At 43.8% G+C, this 20,480-nt stretch overlaps 1 protein-coding gene across 7 annotated transcripts in view; it reads left to right on the forward strand.

Annotated features, from left to right (window-relative positions):
- Positions 1-20,480, forward strand: part of LOC311130955 (neuroligin-1) — a gene marked incomplete at its 5' end in the record, with an annotated part of 260,040 nt that overhangs the window by 61,777 nt on the left and 177,783 nt on the right. For 3 of the 7 annotated variants that reach the window (XM_084163780.1, XM_084163783.1, XM_084163781.1), the window contains 2 exons: positions 4,891-4,950; positions 8,232-8,384. In XM_084163780.1, coding sequence (XP_084019906.1) covers positions 4,891-4,950; positions 8,232-8,384 — 213 coding nt within the window. Of the gene's footprint in view, positions 1-4,890; positions 4,951-8,183; positions 8,385-20,480 lie in introns of all 7 variants that reach the window. The other 4 variants (XM_084163786.1, XM_084163785.1, XM_084163782.1 and 1 more) reach the window with 3 other exon arrangements.

Genomic DNA, 20,480 nt, shown 5'->3' on the forward strand with positions numbered 1-20,480 from the left:
CAGGCAGCCAGCCAGGCAGGCAGGCAGCTGAGAGGGTCATCTGTTGTACTGGATGTATACTCTGTGTGTTCACCAGAGGATGTTTTTCATCTGCAGAGCATAGTAGTCACATGGTCTTCTCTAACCTGCCTGTCTGTATAGTTTGCATCTACAGAGCCTTGAGAGCTGCATGCATACCTGGCTCGCATACCTGGCTCAGTAGCTGGCTTAAAGCGGCAATCAGCAGTTGAAACAATAACAAAGTGTTTTGCTAAAAAGCTGAGGGATGGGGCTGGAGAAATATAACCACTCTCAAATTCATAGACAGAGCTATGCACTCTAAAAAGAAAAGGTTCCTGGAGTATCCTTTAGGGGTTCTTCAAATTGAAACTGTGGGGGAACCCCTATAAGTTCTTCAAATAACCCCTTTTAATGGATCCTCAAATACATTTTGAAGAACCTTTTGGGGTTCATTTTTGAACTACACCCCCCTCCCCTATTATTATTATTAGTAATAATAATAATAATACGCATAACAATAACAACAATAACACCATATTTTAGTTGTCAGTGTTTATTATGATTTTAGTGGCAAAGCAGAAAGAAAAATCAAAATATGAGGTAAACTCCCAGCAGAGCCCCAAGTCCAATGGGTATATCCTCTGGCGTGTTGATGTTAATGTATTGATGTTTTTCGTATCCATATCCAGAATTATTTTGCGCTGCATGGTGATCGAACAGGTTTCCTGTTATATTCATCAGAGATGTAGGGAGGGTGAAGTCTGTGAATCCATGTTCTTTTTATTATACAGATGATTAACAAAACATGCACATGACAGTATTCATACCTTGGTTTTTGTGGTAAATATGAATGAAAAAAACTGTTTTGATAATGGTTTTCATACACACACCTTGTCCAAAATGTAGAGGCCTATGGGATATTCATTGAAGAGGTAAGGGAGGAGGATGGTAAATGTGATCTGCATAACATACCAACACCAATTGACATACCTTTGTATGCCTCCTCGTCTGTATACCTGCAGACATGGACACAAAAGTGAGCAGTTCAGTCATCTGCACCCAATATATCTAGCCTTCAACATATTCTTATAGCCTACATATTCTTACCTCTTTGTTGATTGATATCCATAGAATTTTGTCCATTTTCTGTTTTAGAAAGATTGGCACAAATATGAAAAGATAGATGGTATCATCATAAAACAATATCAATTTAGATCATACAAGGGACACACCTTACCTTAAATTGAGACCAGTTACGTGCCTGCACCTGCTGTCCTTTTTCAAATTCAAATCCAAATGTTTCAGTTGGGCAGTTAGGTTCCTGCAAGAACCCCCACCAACTAAAGAGGTTCCTCAATGAATTCCACCTCCTATGGGGTTCTTGGAAGAACCTTTTGGGGGCAATTTTCAGTGCCAAGAACCTTAAGGTTATTTTGAAGAACTTTGAGGATCTTACAAAAACCCTTGTTGAATCCCTAATTTCTTGAGTGTGGATGCAAGGACTGACCATCCAGATATCAAAATGATCGTTTTAACCATGGTTTGAGGCTATACAGTGTTTACATTTACTTTGTTTACAAACATTGGAGTAAAACAAGCTTATATTTTGGGTTCTGATGGGGTACACGAGTTGAACTAAGCTCATGGGGCATTTATAAGTTATATTCTTCAAGAATCAATGGGTCCATATCAATAATTTATATGTCAAAGAATGTATGTAGCAACTGCTGATTGCCCCTTTAATGATGAGTGCAGGTTGAGGTTACTATATTGTTTTAGAATGTTAATGCAGTCAAATCCTCAGTTGGTGGAGCACGCCAGGGTTGTGGGTTCGATTCCCACGGGGGGCCAGTATAAATTAAAAAATTAAAAAATACATGTATGCACTCACTAACTGTAAGTCGCTCTGGATAAGAGCGTCTGCTAAATGACAAAAATATCCCCCCCAGCCACACCTGTGAGCATTTGTTTGGCATCTGTGTTATTGTTTCTGCTTTGAGAGCTTGAGTCAGTCAGTCAGTCAGTCAGTGAGCCAGCCTCTCTCTGTTATGTGCCTCTAACATTTGAATAGAGTAGGATGGCATTGCATCAAGTGCACATTACATGGGTGGATGTAGTCAGTAGTGTCCTGTTCCTGAGTACCACCTGTTCCTGAGTCATTTATCAAAGAGATCCACAGAGCTGTGAGCCCTGTAATTGGCTGAATAGCCATGCACACTGTGCTACATGTTTCCCACGGGCACAAGGCTCATGACTCACTCGGCCCCTGGGAATAAGTTGTGCTGTTGGACTACATATGAAAGGTAAGTTCTTGTATATTCTGCTCTTGATCAAAATGTTATGGCACGAACTGCATTGTATGAAATATTTCACCATATAGGCTATATTTCACCATAGACATTCAGTAATTTATCAAAAGATGTGAAATATTTGTACATGCAAGAATATGTTTTATAGCCAGGACTATCGAAGGTCAGTACTTAATCCCCAGATTCATTGGCTTTTGTATGTTAGAGAGCCCGTTGTTTTTATGGTCAAATCAATGATTGATTGAGTTGGTTTGTTTCCATTTGGATAGGCCTAAGATCCTTGACGAATGTGTCGAATGGATGCCAATGTGCACAATGTGAGATCAATTGAGCTCTAAGCATTAATTACCTAATCTGGATGGAGCCTCAGGGTTCTTAGTGCATTAAAGTGTTAAGGGCCTGGAGCCCCGGAGTCGGCCGCCTGCTGCAAGCTGCACCAGCCCACCTCTTTTTCTGCATTACAGAGTGCTCAAGCGTGAAGTTGCACTTTATCAGTCAGAGATGAACACAAATCAATATCGGCACAACGAGGGATATGGAAATTCATTTGGAAGGGGTGTGTAAGAGCTAGGCTGCAGTAATAAATCAATTTACCATCTGACTGGGAGACAGCATTACTGGTGAGACAGAGAGAGTGTGTGTGGGGGGGGGGGGGGGGGGGCAGACAGAGACAACGGCACAAGCAGACAGTTTGGCAGTTAGACGGACAGAGAGGCAGAGTAAAGAGAGGGAGAGAAAGGTAGACTGAGGAAAAGGGAGAAAGAGAAAATAAAGACTGGGAAAAACAGAAAAACAGAGAGTCTCCCTAATCAGTGTAGTGGAGCCAGGTGCGATACACAAGCGTTGAGGCCCTCAGTACTCCAAGGGGGTCAGAGGGGTTGAAAGGTCAGTGTGTAGGGCCTGGCCCTCAGTCACTTGGAGTTTAGGAGTGACGGGATGCTGACAGCATGCTGTCATGTTGCCGTCCTGACTGATATGATCCAACCATACCCTCAGTTAGGGGACATGTCACAGCCATGCACAGTCATGTCACAGGGCACTGCAGTACCTTGCTCCAGCATCTCAATTCAGTTACTATATAGGCCTTACCTTAGCATATGAGAATGTGATGGTTTAATGATGTGTTCTGATAAGGTAGGTTACAGTGTACTTTACTCTAACTGTTTTCATTTTTTGTCATGTATCTCACAAAATCAATCTCAGCAAGGCTGCTGGGCGAAACGTGATGGTTACGCCAAATGTTCTCTCCAGTGTTGAATGACCTCTGTTTTCTCCAGAATGTTGCTACAAATTATAGAGGTGTCATACCATTGCCTACTGCTCTAGAGTTCTGGCTACAAGACATGAGGAAAATACATGGCTGGACTATTTTAATAGAATGAACAGAAAACAGAGCATTTCCATTTCCCCCTCCCATCCCTGCCTCTCATTGCTTCCCTGTTTTGGTTCTCCTGTACTGTATTGTCATGTTGGAGCATGATCATAAGCAGGATGAGTTTGAGTGGTGTGTGTGAAGACTTCTTTCATTGGCCATACTGTGTCTCTCACTCTTTCATGTGCTGCTCTCTGCTAACACATGCTTGACCCAGCTCGCATGTCTAGACTAGTGCTTTGTCAACCTTGTGTGTGTCTGTGCGTGCCCCCGTCTCTCTTTCTGTGGCCCCGTCTGTCTTTCTGTGGCCCCGTCTGTCTTTCTGTGTGCTCGTCCGTCTTTCTGTGTGCTCGTCCGTCTTTCTGTGTGCCTGTCTATCTGTTTGTCCATCTGTGTCGTGTTTATACTGTAGTACAGTCCATTGCTGTGATCTATGTGCTGTTACTCACTAAATTAATCCTGTCTTGGTTTATTCTGCTGCAGTCTCTGACCTATTTCCTGCTTTATTATTTTGCCAATGAGGGAGAATTAAGCAATTGACCTCTCTGTGTGTTTGGAGCCACTTAATACATGACATTTTTACCATTTACATTTTGGCCCTCTGTGATCCTGCAATGAAATTACTTCATTTAGGTTCTATTTTACATATTTACATATATGAGTCCACTAATGATTCAATCTGGAGTATTCTCTTTTAGCACATTAACATTCACAGACGTGGGCTACTTATTGGAACAAAATGTTACAAGACACCCCCACAAACATCCTTACATGTTGAGTCAAAATGATGCAGAGGATATGGTCATTGGCTTCTTATGAGTACTCTTATACAGTTAACAATTATGCTTTTGTCTGTTTACTTGAAATTGGGAAAGAGGGGTGAGAATGGCATGAGGTAAAGCTGTGTTCTGAAAACACCCTTTCTGTTTTACTGGGAAGGACTTATCTTACATTCTTGAATCTTTTTGAAAGAAAGGGTCCTCTTTTGAAGATCCTTCTTGTTTTGTTACGGTACTTTGTAACAAAAGTCTTACTACCTCATAGCTACCAAGCTCCACAAATGTGTATGATATTGTTTACATTCTTTCTCTTTCAGTCAGATTTTTCACAGGGAAAATCACTTAAGATTTCTTTCTCTTTTGAGCGTTTTTAAGGTTTGTGTGTTCTTGTATTCTCTGTTTCCTCCATCTTCTCCATTCTTGATCCTAGGTCCCCTTACAAAGAAACACAATGATGATTTAGGTGATAATGACGGGGCAGAGGATGAAGGTATTTTTTGATGCCAAACTGATTTGCATGACAAGGAACCCTCACATTTTTCTTCTTTTTTTTTCTTTTTTTTTTTTTAAACATTTCTTGTCCTTTTTTTGAAAGTGAAGATTTTTTTTCTCCGTAATTTTTGCTGGATGTGTTTTGTCTTTTTTGCTTGATGTTTTAAGAGTATGTTTAATGTCGCCCGTCATTCCAGAGTACTTAATTGTTAATAATCTAACATAGGTTTTTGCTTGAATTCTTTTTTAAATGTTGTTTACAAAAATTACATGTTGCATCCCATCTAAAAGAGACAGTAACTATTAACCCTTCAATGAAATCGTAACACCTTTTTGCATGATTTTTCAAAACTCTTTTCCTTTTTCCAAAATAAAAGATACTATTCCATCCCTGGGGAATTGGATACCCTGATCAATACTAACACATAAGTCACCTTCAGTTGTGTTTAAAAAAAAAAAATGTACGTTTCCTATGCAACATGTATGGATGTTCCTGGATCATTATGGGCAATGACCTGTAACATATTGATCACAAAATCCCTTCCTAACGAGGCCCCTTCGTCACTATTTTACACAAATTCAAGTACATTATGGCACAGTTATGTAAACCTAGGAATCAAGGCCAAATGTTCAAATCGATGAATATAAAATGGGCTTCTCACTGAAAAGTAATAGACTGAAGAAAGTACTCAAATAACCCCAAATTAAGTTATTCAAAGAGAAAGTGAGAAAGTTAACTTCCTACTTAATGACAGAACACAGTCTTAATAATGCACATCTCCTGTATAATCTGGTGAAATAAGCACCAATTACAGAAAACTAAACTAGGAATGCAGCAGATATCTTTGATCTGCAGCAACTTGTGATTTCCTGAGTACACACATCAAAAGATTAGAGACACAAATATACAGTGAAATCCCAGCAAGCCTCTTGAGTATTCACTTGATAAAGAATCCAGGCCAGACGAATAATCCTCTCTAAGATGGAAGACAATATGCTGTTAAAACCAACGCACTGAGATGTGTGAATGAAGTGGCCCAAGGACCAATCGGCTTGCTATCTCACTGGCGGTGCTCTTTTGACATTTAACCTCTAGCCACGACAGAGATATGGAATCGAACAACAACACACTGCCATGGAACCTCTCTATGTCATGGAATGTAAAATGTGCAGTTCTTTATAGGTGTCGCTCCACATGTGGATTTGTAATGGCTGGAAACTTTTGTCCTCTGGAGGATTGTGACAGGGACATTCTCTTTATACTGTAGCTTGTTAGCAAGGCCATCCAGATATTACATGGGTGGCATTGGATGCAGATCCAGTGCAATGCTTTTACAGCTAGTCTTCTGTGATGTGAACACCTGTATAGGAATGCACCTGTCCTCACTTACACTGTAACTTACCTCCAGCTAGAATGAGCCTAGCACGCCATGGTGTCTACGTGGGATGCATGACCGAAACCTATGATTAGTAGGCCTAGTTTAGACCAAATGGCTGAATTGCCATCTATTCTCAAAGCCAGCACACACAATTCCCTGGCTTCTATTCCTCATTTATGGAATTGTTTGACCTCTGTCAGAGAAGCCTGGAATCCCTCCAAAAGATTTTGAATGTGCACTTGCTTTTTTGCCACTCACAAAGATGAAGTGAACATAAGAACCAACAGCATAAAGGACCGTGAATGACATGAATGATGTAATGGACATCCAGGCAGACAGTACTCTAAACACCACAGCCATAACCCTCTGTGGGCAGATGTGTGTCACTTTAATATGCTGCTGGCACCCGCACAAGAGACAGAGGGGCGACACATGCACTGTATGAATCTCTCACTTTCACACGCACACATGTACGCATGCACGCATGCACTGACATAGACAGACAAACAGACACGCAATCTTTCCAGTTAGTCTTCATTCCTAGTTTTATTTGACATATTTAATAATTGACCTTGCTGTTATGTTTGTAACTATATGGAGAGATCAGGTATTACTCTCCTGTCTCAATGCTGCGCTAGTTTACACACTAGCGCAGCATTGAGTGAATGGAAGATGTTAGGATTCTGATGCGCAATTTCAGAAAATAATTTCGATTTGCCCTCCGGATCTCTCTCTTTACAGTATCTTCCACTCTTTCCCTATTTCTCTCCCCCCTCTCTCTTGTTCTCTCATTCTTTCCACTCTAACTTATGCTTTTGCACACACACACACACACACACACACACACACACATACACGCATGCACACACACACGCATGCACACACACACACACACATGCACAGGCCACGCACACACACACACTCAGCAGCTGCTCAGTCCTAATCAATAATATAGGAGTTATGGATTGCCTACTGAAGAAGAGAGGATGAGAGGTGCCCCTCTCTACTCTGTAGGAGCCTCCGCTTTCACTGAAAATGTAAGAAAGAGAGCGAGGGAAAGAGAAGGAGAGTTGGAGGAAGAAAATCAACTAAGGAACAGAGATGGGCTTGGATTTTGCAAATACGGCCTCATTTTTGCCATAAAGAAGGCATTTTGGAAGATGCTATCTTATTTTCTTTACTATTTAATTGCTTTCCTTAGCTCTGAGACCTCCTGCAAGTGTCCCCTAACACCAAACATTGATAAGATATTGAACATGAATGTGGATATTTTGCACCCAAGATGAAACGCCTGTCTCCTTTGTGGAAGATGAAAGTAATCGGAAGCCTATTTTTTTTTATATCCCTCCCTATCCCCCATTTAATTCAAACCCAGCGGCCAAACTAGATGTCCTCCCTTCAAAAGACAGCATCAATTGAGTTGATGTCATTATGCAAAGTTCAGTAAGCATAACACTTTGTTAAAGGGGAACGTTGGATGTCTGAAATTGAATTAAAAACTTTTCTTGAAGAATGTTAATCATGAAAACATTTAGGTTCAATCTTGTTTATTAGATTCTACGTTACTGATGAAACTAGCTACCTGTGCCGCTTAAATTGAAATGTCAGTTTTAATCTCTACTCTTCTTTAATGCTGACAGTTTATTGGCCCCCCAAAAATAAGAGCCCATAAAATTTCCTGAAACAAAAAAATAAGATTAATATGGAATTTTCAATCACCAGGAACATGTCATACCTGTCACGTATGAAATGAACGGTTTCACGTGCAAAGCAGAAATTGTCTCAAAGCAAAGTTAATGTGTCAGAAATTATGAGAAAAGCAAAGTGTCCACAATTCAGATTGCATCTCCAGCTGTCAGTTTTAATTTGTCCTTTAATCATTTCCTTCCCCTTCTTGCAGACATCCGTGAAAGCGGTAGCCCCAAGCCAGTGATGGTATTTATCCATGGGGGATCCTACATGGAGGGCACTGGGAATATGTTTGACGGCAGCATCTTGGCAAGTTACGGCAATGTTATCGTCATCACAGTGAACTACCGGCTTGGAGTATTAGGTAAGGTTTTTCAGCTTTTGTCCTTATCACTAATCCCCCAATACTAGCTAACTATATACATACAGGACAGTAGGCGCCCATCAATGCTTTTTCTTTGCCTTGGGGGGACAGCGTGAAACAGAGGTGCCATTGTTTCACCCTCAATGAGATTACGCTGTCAGTTGGTTTCATGAATATCCTTATTCTCTCTTCATATGGTGATTTACCCCTCCTGAAAAGCATCAAGGCTTATATGCACACAACTCTGTGGCAATATCCTCCTTTCACTCACACCATCAGAAATATGTGTCAAAGGAAGGCTAGCTTGGAGGCACAAGATTTAAGATGATAGTAAATATGGGGGATAATTATAACCATTAATACTTTATGACCAGCCCCCAGCATGAGCCCCAGCTTTTGTCCCCATAAAGCGACTATTTCCAAATTGATTTCTTTCCATAACAAGTCTTTATTTGTACAAATTATGAATAATAGAAAATGTGGTATGTCAGATGTTTTTATTGTGAACAATTAGGCAACAACTTGAACGCCTCCTGAATTTAAACTAGCAACGATAATGATTGGAATTTTAAAACATTAGGCCTGATTCCTCTGGACTGGCTTCATATTGATAGTGTTCATGTGAAGAACTAAAAGCACCAGTTTTGGTGATGATCAGGTAAGTGGTGTAGCTGTATTTTCACTAACGCTGGTTCTCCTGTCAAGCTAAGAAGCTGTGGTTTGGCGCTACAGGAAAAATGGGAGCATATTTAATCAGATGTATCTTTTTAGCATCACAAAGGGTCTTGTTGACATTTTCCTCAGTGTTTATATTTACCCCTGTGGCGGTGGGGTAAGTGGATCAAACCACTCAGCTCTGCTGAATGAGATGAGAGCAGAGTAACATTACAGGAGCAAGCAGACGCTGTGTGATGTGTGACAAGCCTGCTCTCTGCTCATCTGACCAGCAAATCAAGGGCCTGTCTAACAAGGCCCAGAAGTGCCTTGGCCTCTGTGGCCCTTTTGTAGTGAGGACTGTGTGTGAATGTACTATAGGAAGTAACAGAGGGGCCCTGTCATCGTGGCCCCTTTATCTTGTGGCTGTGTGTGTGGGAGACGAGGAAAGGAGAGGCTATTTAACCGGCTCTGCTACTCCTCCTAATTAACCTAACAATTACAGGGGAGCAGAAAAGAGAGAGAGAGAGAGAGAGAGAGAGAGAGAGAGAAAGAGAGAGCGAGAGAGAGAGAGAGCGAGAGAGAGAGAGAGAGAGAGAGAGAGATCTAGAGCTAGTGGTGCTTTTCTCTCCCACTAATGATCCAGCCAACATTATTGCACCTTTTGGGTTCCTGTTCGGCATTTATGACACATTTGCCACCTGATGATTTGTTTTTCTTTGTCAGGCGAGGCATGCAGAGTCATAAAGATCCCTAAATATGCAGAGCGGCTGACGTGAGCTTTATTTATTGGTTTGGGTGTAGCACGGGATGGATTTGGCCAGGGGCCGTTTCTCGGCCTGCCTGCGTGTGTGTGTGTGCAGATGTGTCAGGCTTTGTAGGACACCTTAATGGAATGTAGTACACTCCGCTGTCAGCGCATCATTATCAGAATTGCTCTGAATTTATGGGCCGAATCATACTCATCATGGCCTCCTGTATAAAACCACAGTCTGGCCGCGCTTCAACTCACATAAGACCTATTTAAAACACAGCCCTGCACACTGTAGTGTTGGCATGAACCTCATGGTCTCAACACATTCTCTGGTCTAATCCATCGTTTAGCATCCTTTGAATTCCTGAATTGTAGAAGCTCACAAATATGACCTTTTAGTAGTTAAAACCAAGGGTAATAAAGGAGTTAATAACATGTCTAAATCAGGATGTATTTTATTGTGCTTAATGACTCCCTGTATCAGAACCCAGCATACAATACGTTTTGTAGTGATTCCTATGTTGTTGATGTAAAGAGTATTTGTTGGTCCGTGATGTGTCATGAGGAGCAAACAGACGCTGCACTTGACACATTTATGAAATTGCTTATTCCAGATACTAATAAGCATGCACCCGTTAAGAAAATAACTGTAAAAATGGTTCAATCCCAGTGGATTGATGAGGAATTGAAAAATTGTATGGTTGAGAGGGATGAGGCAAAAAGAATGGCAAATAAGTCTGGCTGCACAAACGACTGGCAAACGTATTGCAAATTGAGAAATCATGTGACTAAACTGAATAAAAATAAGAAGAAAGTACACTATGAAACAAAGATAAATGACATAAAGAATGATAGTAAAAAGCTTTGGAGCACCTTAATTTAAATTTTGGGAAAAAAGGCAAACTCAACTCATTCATTGAATCAGATGGCTCATTCATCAAAAAAACAAACGGATATTGCCTACTACTTTAATGTTTTTTTCTTTGGCAAGATTAGCAAATTTAGGCATGACATGCCAGCAACAAACGCTGACACTAAACATCCAAGTATATCTGACCAAATTATGAAAGACAAGCATTGTAAACAGAGGGTGTTCTTTAATGGAAGCCTCTCCAACATAATCCAGGTAGAATCAGGAATTCCGCAGTGCAGCTGTCTAGGCCTATACATTTTTCAATCTTTGCTAATGACATGCCTCTGGCTTTGAGTAAAGCCAGTGTGTCTATGTATGCGGATGACTCAACAATATACATGTCAGCTACTACAGCGACTGAAATGACGGCAACACTTAAGAAAAAGCTGCAGCTAGTTTCAGAGTGGGTGGCAAGGGATAAATTAGTCCTAAATATTTCTAAAACTAAAATAATTGTATTTGGGACAAATCATTCACTAAACCCTAAACCTCAACTAAATCTTGTAATAAATAATGTGGAAATTTAGCAAGTTGAGGTGACTAAACTGCTTGGAGTAACCCTGGATTGTATAAACTATATACAAGGCAGGTCCTACAGGCCCTAGTTTTGTCACACCTGGACTCCTTTTCAGTCATGTGGTCAGGTGCCACAAAAAGGGACTTAGGAAAATTGCAATTGGCTCAGAACAGGGCAGCACGGCGGGCCCTTGGATGTACAGTACCAGTCAAAAGTTTGGACACATCTACTCATTCCAAAGTTTGTCTTTTATTTTTACTATTTTCTACATTGTAGAATAATACTGAAGACATCAAAACTATGAAATAACACATATGGAATCATGTAGTAACCAAAAAAGTGTATAAGTGTGTATATTTTATATTCTTCAAAGTAGCCACCCTTTACCTTGATGACAGCTTTGCACTCTCTTCGCATTCTCTCAACCAGCTACATGAGGAATGCTTTTCCAACTGTCTTGAAGGAGTTCCCACATATGCTGAGCACTTGTTGGCCGCTTTTCCTTCACTCTGTGGTCCAACTCATCCCAAACCATCTCAGTTGGATTGAGGTCGGGTGATTGTGGAGGCCAGGTCATCTGATGCAGCACTCCATCACTCTCCTTCTTGGTCAAATAGCCCTTGCACAGCCTAGAGGTGTGTTTTGGGTCATTGTCCTGTTGAAAAACAATTGATAGACCCACTAAGCGCAAACCAGATGGGATGGCGTATCGCTGCAGAATGCTGTGGTAGCCATGCTGGTAAGTGTGCCTTGAATTCCATAATAAATCACAGACAGTGTCACCAGCAAAGAACCCCCACACCATCACACCTCCTCCTCCATGCTTCACGGTGGGAACCACACATGCGGAGATCATCCGTTCACCTACTCTGCGTCTCACAAAGACACGGCGGTTGGAACCAAAAATCTCAAATTTGGACTCATCAGACCAAAGGACAGATTTCCACCGGTCTAATGTCCATTGCTCGTGTTTCTTGGACCAAGCAAGTCTCCTCTTATTGGTGTCCTTTAGTAGTCGTTTCTTTGCAGCAATTTGACCATGAAGGCCTGACTCACGCAGTCTCCTCTGAACAGTTGATGTTGAGATGTGTCTGTTACTTGAACTCTGTTAAGCATTTATTTGGGCTGCAATTTCTGAGGCTGGTAACTCTAATGAACTTATTCTCTGCAGCAGAGGTAACTCTGGGTCTTCCTTTCCTGTGGTGGTCCTCATGAGAGCCAGTTTCATCATAGCGCTTGATGGTTTTTGCGACTGCACTTGAAGAAACTTTCAAAGGTCATGAAATGTTCCGGATTGACTGACCTTCATGTCTTAAAAGGAATGGACGGTTGTTTCTCTTTGCTGATTTGAGTTGTTCTTGGTCTTTTACCAAATAGGGCTATCTTCTGCATACCACCCATACCTTGTCACCACAACTGATTGGCTCAAACGCATTAAGGAAATACATTCCAAATTAACAAGGCACACCTGTTAATTGAAATGCATTCCAGGTGACTACCTCATGAAGCTACTTGAGAGAATGCCAAGAGTGTGCAAAGGTGGCTATTTGAAGAATCTCATCTCAAATATATTTTGATTTGTTTAACACTTCTTTGGTTACTACATGATTCCATATGTGTTATTTCGTAGTTTTGATGTCTTCACTATTATTCAATAATGTAGAAAATAGTAAAAATAAAGAAAAACTCTTGAATGAGTAGGTGTGTCCAAACTTTTGACTGGTACTGTACACAGAGAGCTAATATTAATAATATGCATGTCAATCTCTCCTGGCTCAAAGTGGAGGAGAGATTGACTTTAATCACTACTTGTATTTATGAGAGGTATTTTTAATGAATACTCAGGGAGAAAAAGGTGTAGATTCACACGCAGAGCTCGACAGATGTTTATTTCACCTTCGCAGAAGGCAGGAATCGTGGGCACAGGCAGTCAATGGTCATACACAGGTAGGCAAACAGCAGGAGAATCAAAAACTAGGACTGAAGGCTATAACTGGTTCTCACAATCGAGCTAGGAAAAGGCTTAGTAGAGTCAAAACTAACAATACCTCACAAGGCACAAACAGAATGAACTGAACTAAAAGAGGAGCTGATGAGACCAGGTGAGTAACCAACACAGGTGAAATCAATGAACAAAAATGAAAGACATGGCTATGTTCAAGAACACAAGGTTGACTAAGAAAATAAATACAGAACCTTACAGTACCCCCAACCACAAGGGAGGCTCCTGACAACCCAACGGCACTGGCGGGGTAACTGGAGGTGGTACGTGGGTTATCTTGACGGGACCAATGAAGCAAGGACAGAACTTTTTGCAGGGGAGGCGGAGCCGGATGTCTCTGGTAGAGCGCCACACACGCTGTCCGGGGTGAAAGAGTGGCGTAGGTCGGCGGTGTCTGTCGGCAAAGCGTTTCTGGGTATTAGAGGCTTCCTGCAGATGCCGGTGAGCGGTCTCCCATACCGCTCACTATGCCGAAACCAGTCGTTGACAGCTGGGACAGTACCAGGCTCCGCCTCCCAGGGAAACATGGGGGGTTGGTAACCAAGTACACACTGAAACGGATGAAGGCGGAGGGATGAAAGCATGAGTGAGTTCTGAGCTTATTCGGCCCAGGCCATAAACCGACTTCAGTCGTGTGGAACATTGTTGGCGGAGGTACTTCCCTATTTTTTAGATCAGGCATTCCATCTGCCCGTTGGTCTGGGGATGGTACCCGGAGGAGAGGCTGAGGGCGACCCCCAGTCGGTCACAGAAGGCTCGCCACACCCGGGAGACAAACTGGGGCCCGCGTTCAGAGACGATGTCCTCCGGAATCCCATACAGACGGAACACCTGCTGGAACATACACTCAGCCAATTCAATGGCATTAAGTAAATGAGGAAGATGGTCCAGACAACACATTTTTGAAAGACGGTCTACTATGACAAGGATGGCGGTGGTACCAGAGGATTCAGGAAGGTCTGTGATGAAGTCAACAGCTATGTGGGACCAGGGTCTGTGAGGGATTGCTTATCGGAAGGGAGAAAAGGGGTTTTGGTTTGGGTGCAGACTGGACAGGAGAGTACGTAATCCCTTACGTCGGATGCCAGTGAGGACCACCAGAATTTACGGGCTAGCAGTTCGGTGGTTCGTGTAATGCCCGGATGTACTGACCCCAAGGACGTGTGACGCCATTGCATCAGTTGGGGTCTAACAGCTGCTGGTACGTAACTCTTCCCAGCTGGTGTCTCAGGAAGAGCCGGGTCTGAGGTTAGGGCTTCTTGTATGGCAGAGTGAACCTCCCACTGTACCGGTCCCATAATGCAAGAGGAAGGAATAATGGGTGTAGGGTCTGAGTTACTGGTCGGAAGGTCAAACTGGCGGGAGGGAGCATCAGCTTTTACGTTTTTCTTTGCAGGGATGTAGAAGTAACATGAAAATGGAAGTGTGTGGAGAAGAGAGCCCAGTGGGCTTGTCTGGAGTTTAACCTCTCGGCCCCGCCGATATATTCCAGATTACTATGATCTGTTAGGAAGAGAAAGGGATGTTGTGCGCCCTCCAACCAGTGGCGCCACTCCTTGAGGGCCAGCTTGATGGCGAGGAGTTCTGTTCCCCACATCGTAATTCCTCTCAGCGTCGGATAACTTCTTGGAGAAGAAGGCACAGGGATGTGATTTTGGAGGTGTTCCCACCCGCTGAGTGTGTATGGCTCCTACTCCTACTTCGGAGGCATCCATCTCCAGGGTGAAAGGAAGGGTCGGATCAGGTTGGCGAAGGACAGGAGCTGAGGTGAAGAGGCGTTTCAAGTTGTTGAAAGCAGTCAGGGCGGTATCAGTCCATTGAAGGGTCCAGGTCTTTTGGCTGGTAAGGGCAGTGAGGGGAGCGGCAGTAGAACTGAATTTCCGAATGAACCGGCGCTAGAAGTTGGAGAACCCAATGAAACGTTGGAGTTCCTTAACGGTGGTGGGTTTGGGCCAGTTACTGACGCCGGTGACTTTGTTCCCCTCCAGGTGTCAGTACGAAACTGAGGAAGTTTACCGAGGTTACATGGAAGGTGCTCTTTTCAGTCTTCACATAAAGGTTATGGTCAAGGAGCTGTTAAAGAACCTTTTGTACATGCGGAATGTGTTCCTTCAGGGAGTGGGAGTAAATCAGGATGTCATCAATGTAGACGATGAGAAAGCGGTTGAACATATCCTGGAAAACCTCGTTCATAAAGGATTGGAAGACAGCGGTGGCGTTAGTAAGGCCGTAGGGCATGACCAGGTATTTGTAGTGCCCTCGTGCGGTGATAAAGGCCGTCTTCCATTCGTCGCCTTCACGTATATGGACAAGGTTGTATGCCCTTCGCAGATCGAGTTTTGTATAGATGTTGGCGCGGCCCACTTGTTCAATGGTCGCTGGGATCAGAGGAAGAGGGAAATGGTTATTGACCGTCATGTTATTCAGGGAACAGTAATCAATACATGGACGGAGAACACCGTCTTTTTTTCCAACGAAGATGAAGCTGGATGCAGCCGGGAAAGAAGAAGGACGAATGAAACCGTTTGAGTGCTTCATCAATGTAGTTCTCCATTGCCTCCTTTTCCGGGATAAATAGGGGGCAAACACGGCCTTTAGGTGGGGACACTCCAGGGAGTAAATCATTGGCACAGTCCCCTGGGCGATGTGGTGGCAGAGTGGAGGCCTTGATTTTGCTGAAGACATTGCTATACTGGGTGTATTCAGATGGTATGGTGGGTGGCATTGCAGAGGCAGAGTTGTCAATGGTGGTGGCTCTGCAGTGTAGGCTGAGACAACTGGTGAAGCAGGTAGAAGACCAGGACAGTAGTTCACCTTGTCGCAACGAGATGGCAGGGTCGTGACGAGAAAGCCAAGGGTGTCCGAGGATGAGTGGCTGTTTGGGGAATGGGAGTTCCATGAGTTGAATGGTTTCGGTGTGGAAGACTCCAATCTGGAGGGTGACGATCTGTGTCAGGTGCGTAATTAAGCCCGTGCCCAATGGCTGCCCGTCCAGGGCGTTAATCTTTAAGGGAGGGGTGACAGGTGTTAGATCAATGTCAAGCTCTTGTACTAGCTGGTGATCGATAAAATTACCTGCAGCTCCCGAATCTATCAAGCCCTCTTGGTACCCTTCACTGTTATCAATACTGGGATGGAGAATTGCTTCTGGGAGATATTTAGAAATAAGGACACGCCTACCTGCATGGCAGCGGAGGGGCCCTTCTCATCTCTCCGTGGGGGGGCGAACAGGTACCTGGGTGGCAGAGTTCTTCGACGGTCGGCGATGAGGTGGTCGATGGACATATGAATGTATTGATTTAAATCCTGAAAGTCACCTACAGGCCAGCTCCGCCTGAAGTTCCCTGTTGAGCCCTCTTCGGTAGATGGTAAGTAAAGCAGCCTCACTCCATCCACTCCCTGCAGCCATGGTGCAGAACTCAAGGGCATACTCGGCAGCTGAATTGCATCCTTGTTGAAGTTCTATGAGGAGGTCTCCTATAGGACGACCGGAAGGAGAGTGATCGAATACCTATTTGAAGAGGGTGTGGAAATGGGCCTCGGATCCGAGTTCTGTGCTGTTGGCAGTCCATATGGCGGTAGCCCAATCCAGGGCTTTGCTTGTGAGTAGAGACACAACAAAATCCACCTTGCTCTTGTCGGTGGCGAAGTTAGTGGGGTTGTGCTCAATGTATTTACTGCATTGCATCAGAAATCCCTGACATTTCCAAGGTGAACCGTCATATTTTCCAGGCATGGATAGGAATGAAGGAGGGCTATGGGATACGATACCTGGCATCGGAGGAGTAGGGATAGGCTGGCGGAGAAGATGGCAGATTTCCTCTATACACTCCTCTTGCTGGGTTAGGCGCCGCTGTTGCTCCGCTGAATCCATTCCGTTTTTTGGGTGAGATATTTGTAATGAATACTCAGTGGAAAAAGGTGTAGATTCACTCGCAGAAGGCAGGAATCGTGGTCACAGGCAGGCAATGGTCATACACAGGTAGGCAAACAGGCAGGATAATCAAAAACTAGGACTGAAGGCTATAACTGGTTCTCACAAACGAGCTAGGAAAAGGCTTAGTAGAGTCAAAACGAACAATAACTCACAAGGCACAAGCAGAATGACCTGAACTAAATAAGGAGCTGATGAGACCAGGTGAGTAACTAACACAGGTGAAATCAATGAACAAAAATGAAAGACAGGGCTACGTTCAAGAACACAAAGAAACAGGCTACGTTCAAGAACACAAGGTTGACTAAGAAAATAAATACAGAACCTTACAGTATTGACATGTTGAATGCACCGAGCTGTCTGTTTGAACTACTGCATACCCTGTCGGTCACCCATGCATACCCTATAAGACATGCCACAAGAGGTCTCTTCACAGTCCCCAAGTCCAGAACAGACTATGGGAGGCGCACAGTACTACATAGAGACATGACTACATAGACTACACAAATTAGATTAAAAAAATAGATAAAAATACACTTATGGAACAGCGGGGACTGTGAAGCAACACAAACATAGGCACGGACACATGCATACACACACACGATAACATACACATGGATTTTGTACTGTAAATATGTGGCAGTAGAGTAGGGGCTTGAGGACACACAGTGTGTTGTGAATGTATTGTAATGTTGCAAAAAAAGTATAAACTGCCTTAATGTTGCTGGACCTCAGGAAGAGTAGCTGCTGCCTTGGCAGCAGCTAATGGGGATCCATAATAAATACAAATACAAATACAACAGTAGGTAGAGCAACAGAGGAAAGTGATCTACCACCGCTGTCTGGGCATTAGCCAGGTAAACAGCCCAGGTTCCACTGCTCCTCCCATGCTAGGCCTGCAGCACGCGGTGTGTCAGCGTGATATTGCGCCAGGCAGGGCTCCGGGAGCAGATGCAGCCAGCATGGGTTTTTGCTTGTAGCCAGCCATGTTCTCCCCATTGTTTACCCTTTCAACAATCTTCACCGCTGCCTTTCGTTCTCCCTTAAATAATTGGGTCGGCAGTTTTTTCTTTAATCATTGCATGTGGCCCAGTGTTGAGGATTATTATTTTTCATGCTTATTTATTTATTCTCCCTGAAACAAAAACCGCAGATAGTTTGTTTCATTAGTCTGCGTTTCTTTCCTGTCTGTTGCTTGATGGCTGGCCTGCCCATTCCCCCGACTAATGTGTTAGCTGCTGTCCTCAGTCTCTGACTGGTAACCCTGGGCTTGCCTATGGATCTTTAAGAGGAACATGGAAAGTGTCTGACCCCATTTCTATGAGCAATGCGTCTTGGGAGATGCTTAATTTGAGTGTGTTTATTAATAAGCGTTTAGCGGTTCTTCAGGATTGCTCTCTCTCTCTACAAATGCTACTTGTATACAGTGTCTCGTATCTTGAGCAGTGTTAGGTGAGAGTGGATATTTTATACTATTGTATAGCATGTATAATGGCAGTTTTATTCAACGGAGTCAACAGAGAGCACAGTTGCTAAGTGCAAATTGAGGGTTTATTGTTATGAGGCTTGTCCTGGAGGCAGAACTGAGCAAATACCCCCTAGAAAGGATAGCTGCAAAGTCAAAATTGGCTATATTGTAAAAATTCATGAAAACAAAAATGCTTTTTAGTCTTAATTGAAGGTTTTGACATTAGGGTTAGCAGTGTGGTTTAAAATCAGATTTTATGACTTTGTGGCTGTGGCAGCTAGTGCCAACTCTGCAGAGCTGTCTCCAGAACAAGATTCATGACGAAAAACGCTAACCTGCTAGATAAGTAACCTACACATCTGATCTGGTCACGTAAGGCCATCCCAATAGTCAGTTGTGGTCTGCGAATTGGTCCCAGGTAAACTTGATGCTTTCGTGGAGGAAGAGAGAGGCTGTGGCTGAAGGACGTGGGCATGTGCCACCAGCAGGGCTATGGGGCTGTGGCCTCAGTGTTCTGGTGACATAGCGGATATTAGTGGTGGCTGGTAAAGCGCAGCAGATGTCCGTCTAGGCATACTTAGTGGCTGGTCTTTCTGTCCTCGACACCCACCACATTCCCCCTCGCCCCTCACCCCACAGGCTCACTAGTCGGACCCTCTCAGAACCATGCTCTCCTAATTTAAATATATAGGTTGGCACAAGGTCTGCCTCAGGAAGACATAGTCAGAACCAAGAAACCACTCAGGATGTGGTTTCCTCATACACAGGGATGAGTGTGGCTTTGTTCCTCTTTGTCACTCCACTGCTGTAATCCTCTGTGGATCTCACCGGGCCTGCTGTTAGTATTGGTCTGATTTCACTGGGAGGTTATCTGACTGAAGGCTCCCAGCTAACTGTACTGCCCTCCTACCACCTTTATTTACTGTGTCTCGACTGCTGGGGAAAATTGCATTGTGGCTCCATCTCATGTGAAGCTGCCACAATTTACGGCCAAAGCCCCTGAAGTTATTTGGCCGATGGCCACAGGGGTTTCTGTCAAGCTGACCAGCCTCATCTGGCCCAGCCGTGGCATTCATTTTGTTCGCAGATAGGAGATACTGTGAGGAGCTGACGCGCAGGGGGGCAACAACAGATGGATGGATGCGGACTGACACATCTATCTTTGCCACAGCGTGAGGGATAAACTTGCCTTGCTCCTGGGCATTTCTGTGGAAACCAACCTGTGTGGATGATCAAGGTGCTTGCTGGGCTGGGTGCGGGGAGCAGGGCAGCACAGTGCTGGGCTGCTGTCTGGGCTCCGGGAAAACAGATGGATACGTTTAACAACTTGGAAATGAGTCGTATTGGAGGATCAAAGCAGGAGAAACCTTGTAGCTCAAGAGGGCACCCTGTTCACATGTAGAGGGAAAGTGGGAAAGCAAACCTTTCTCTGTGCCAGTGTCAGTTTTTTTTTATAGACACTAACCATCCTCCCTAGCTGTAATCCCTCCTCAACATTTGAGCCAGTGTATTTTGCAGCTGAATTATTCATATCTCCTGCAGTAATTTGACACAGCCCAGAGGTGTCTTTCTCTTTGTTATAGCAAAGCTATTCTTTTATTCTGCCTTGCTTGAATAAAGCCCACTCTCCTGTCAACTCTTGGCTCGAGGAAAAGCATGTGTCTGCCCCCGCTGCCATGGCCCTGGATGCTGGTTGGTTGGCTGGGTGCTGTAACTTGTGCCATATTTTTAGAGGTCAGAGAATCTTCGTCTTGCGGAGGCGAGAGAGAGGGCTGCTGCTGATGCGGGTCAGCGTTTTCTATTCGGCCCTCTCTTACAGCAGCTAATAAGTGGGGATGAAGAATATCTGACATT

Source organism: Coregonus lavaretus (assembly GCF_964263955.1).
Source record: "Coregonus lavaretus genome assembly, chromosome: 6".
Lineage (NCBI taxonomy): Eukaryota > Metazoa > Chordata > Actinopteri > Salmoniformes > Salmonidae > Coregonus > Coregonus lavaretus.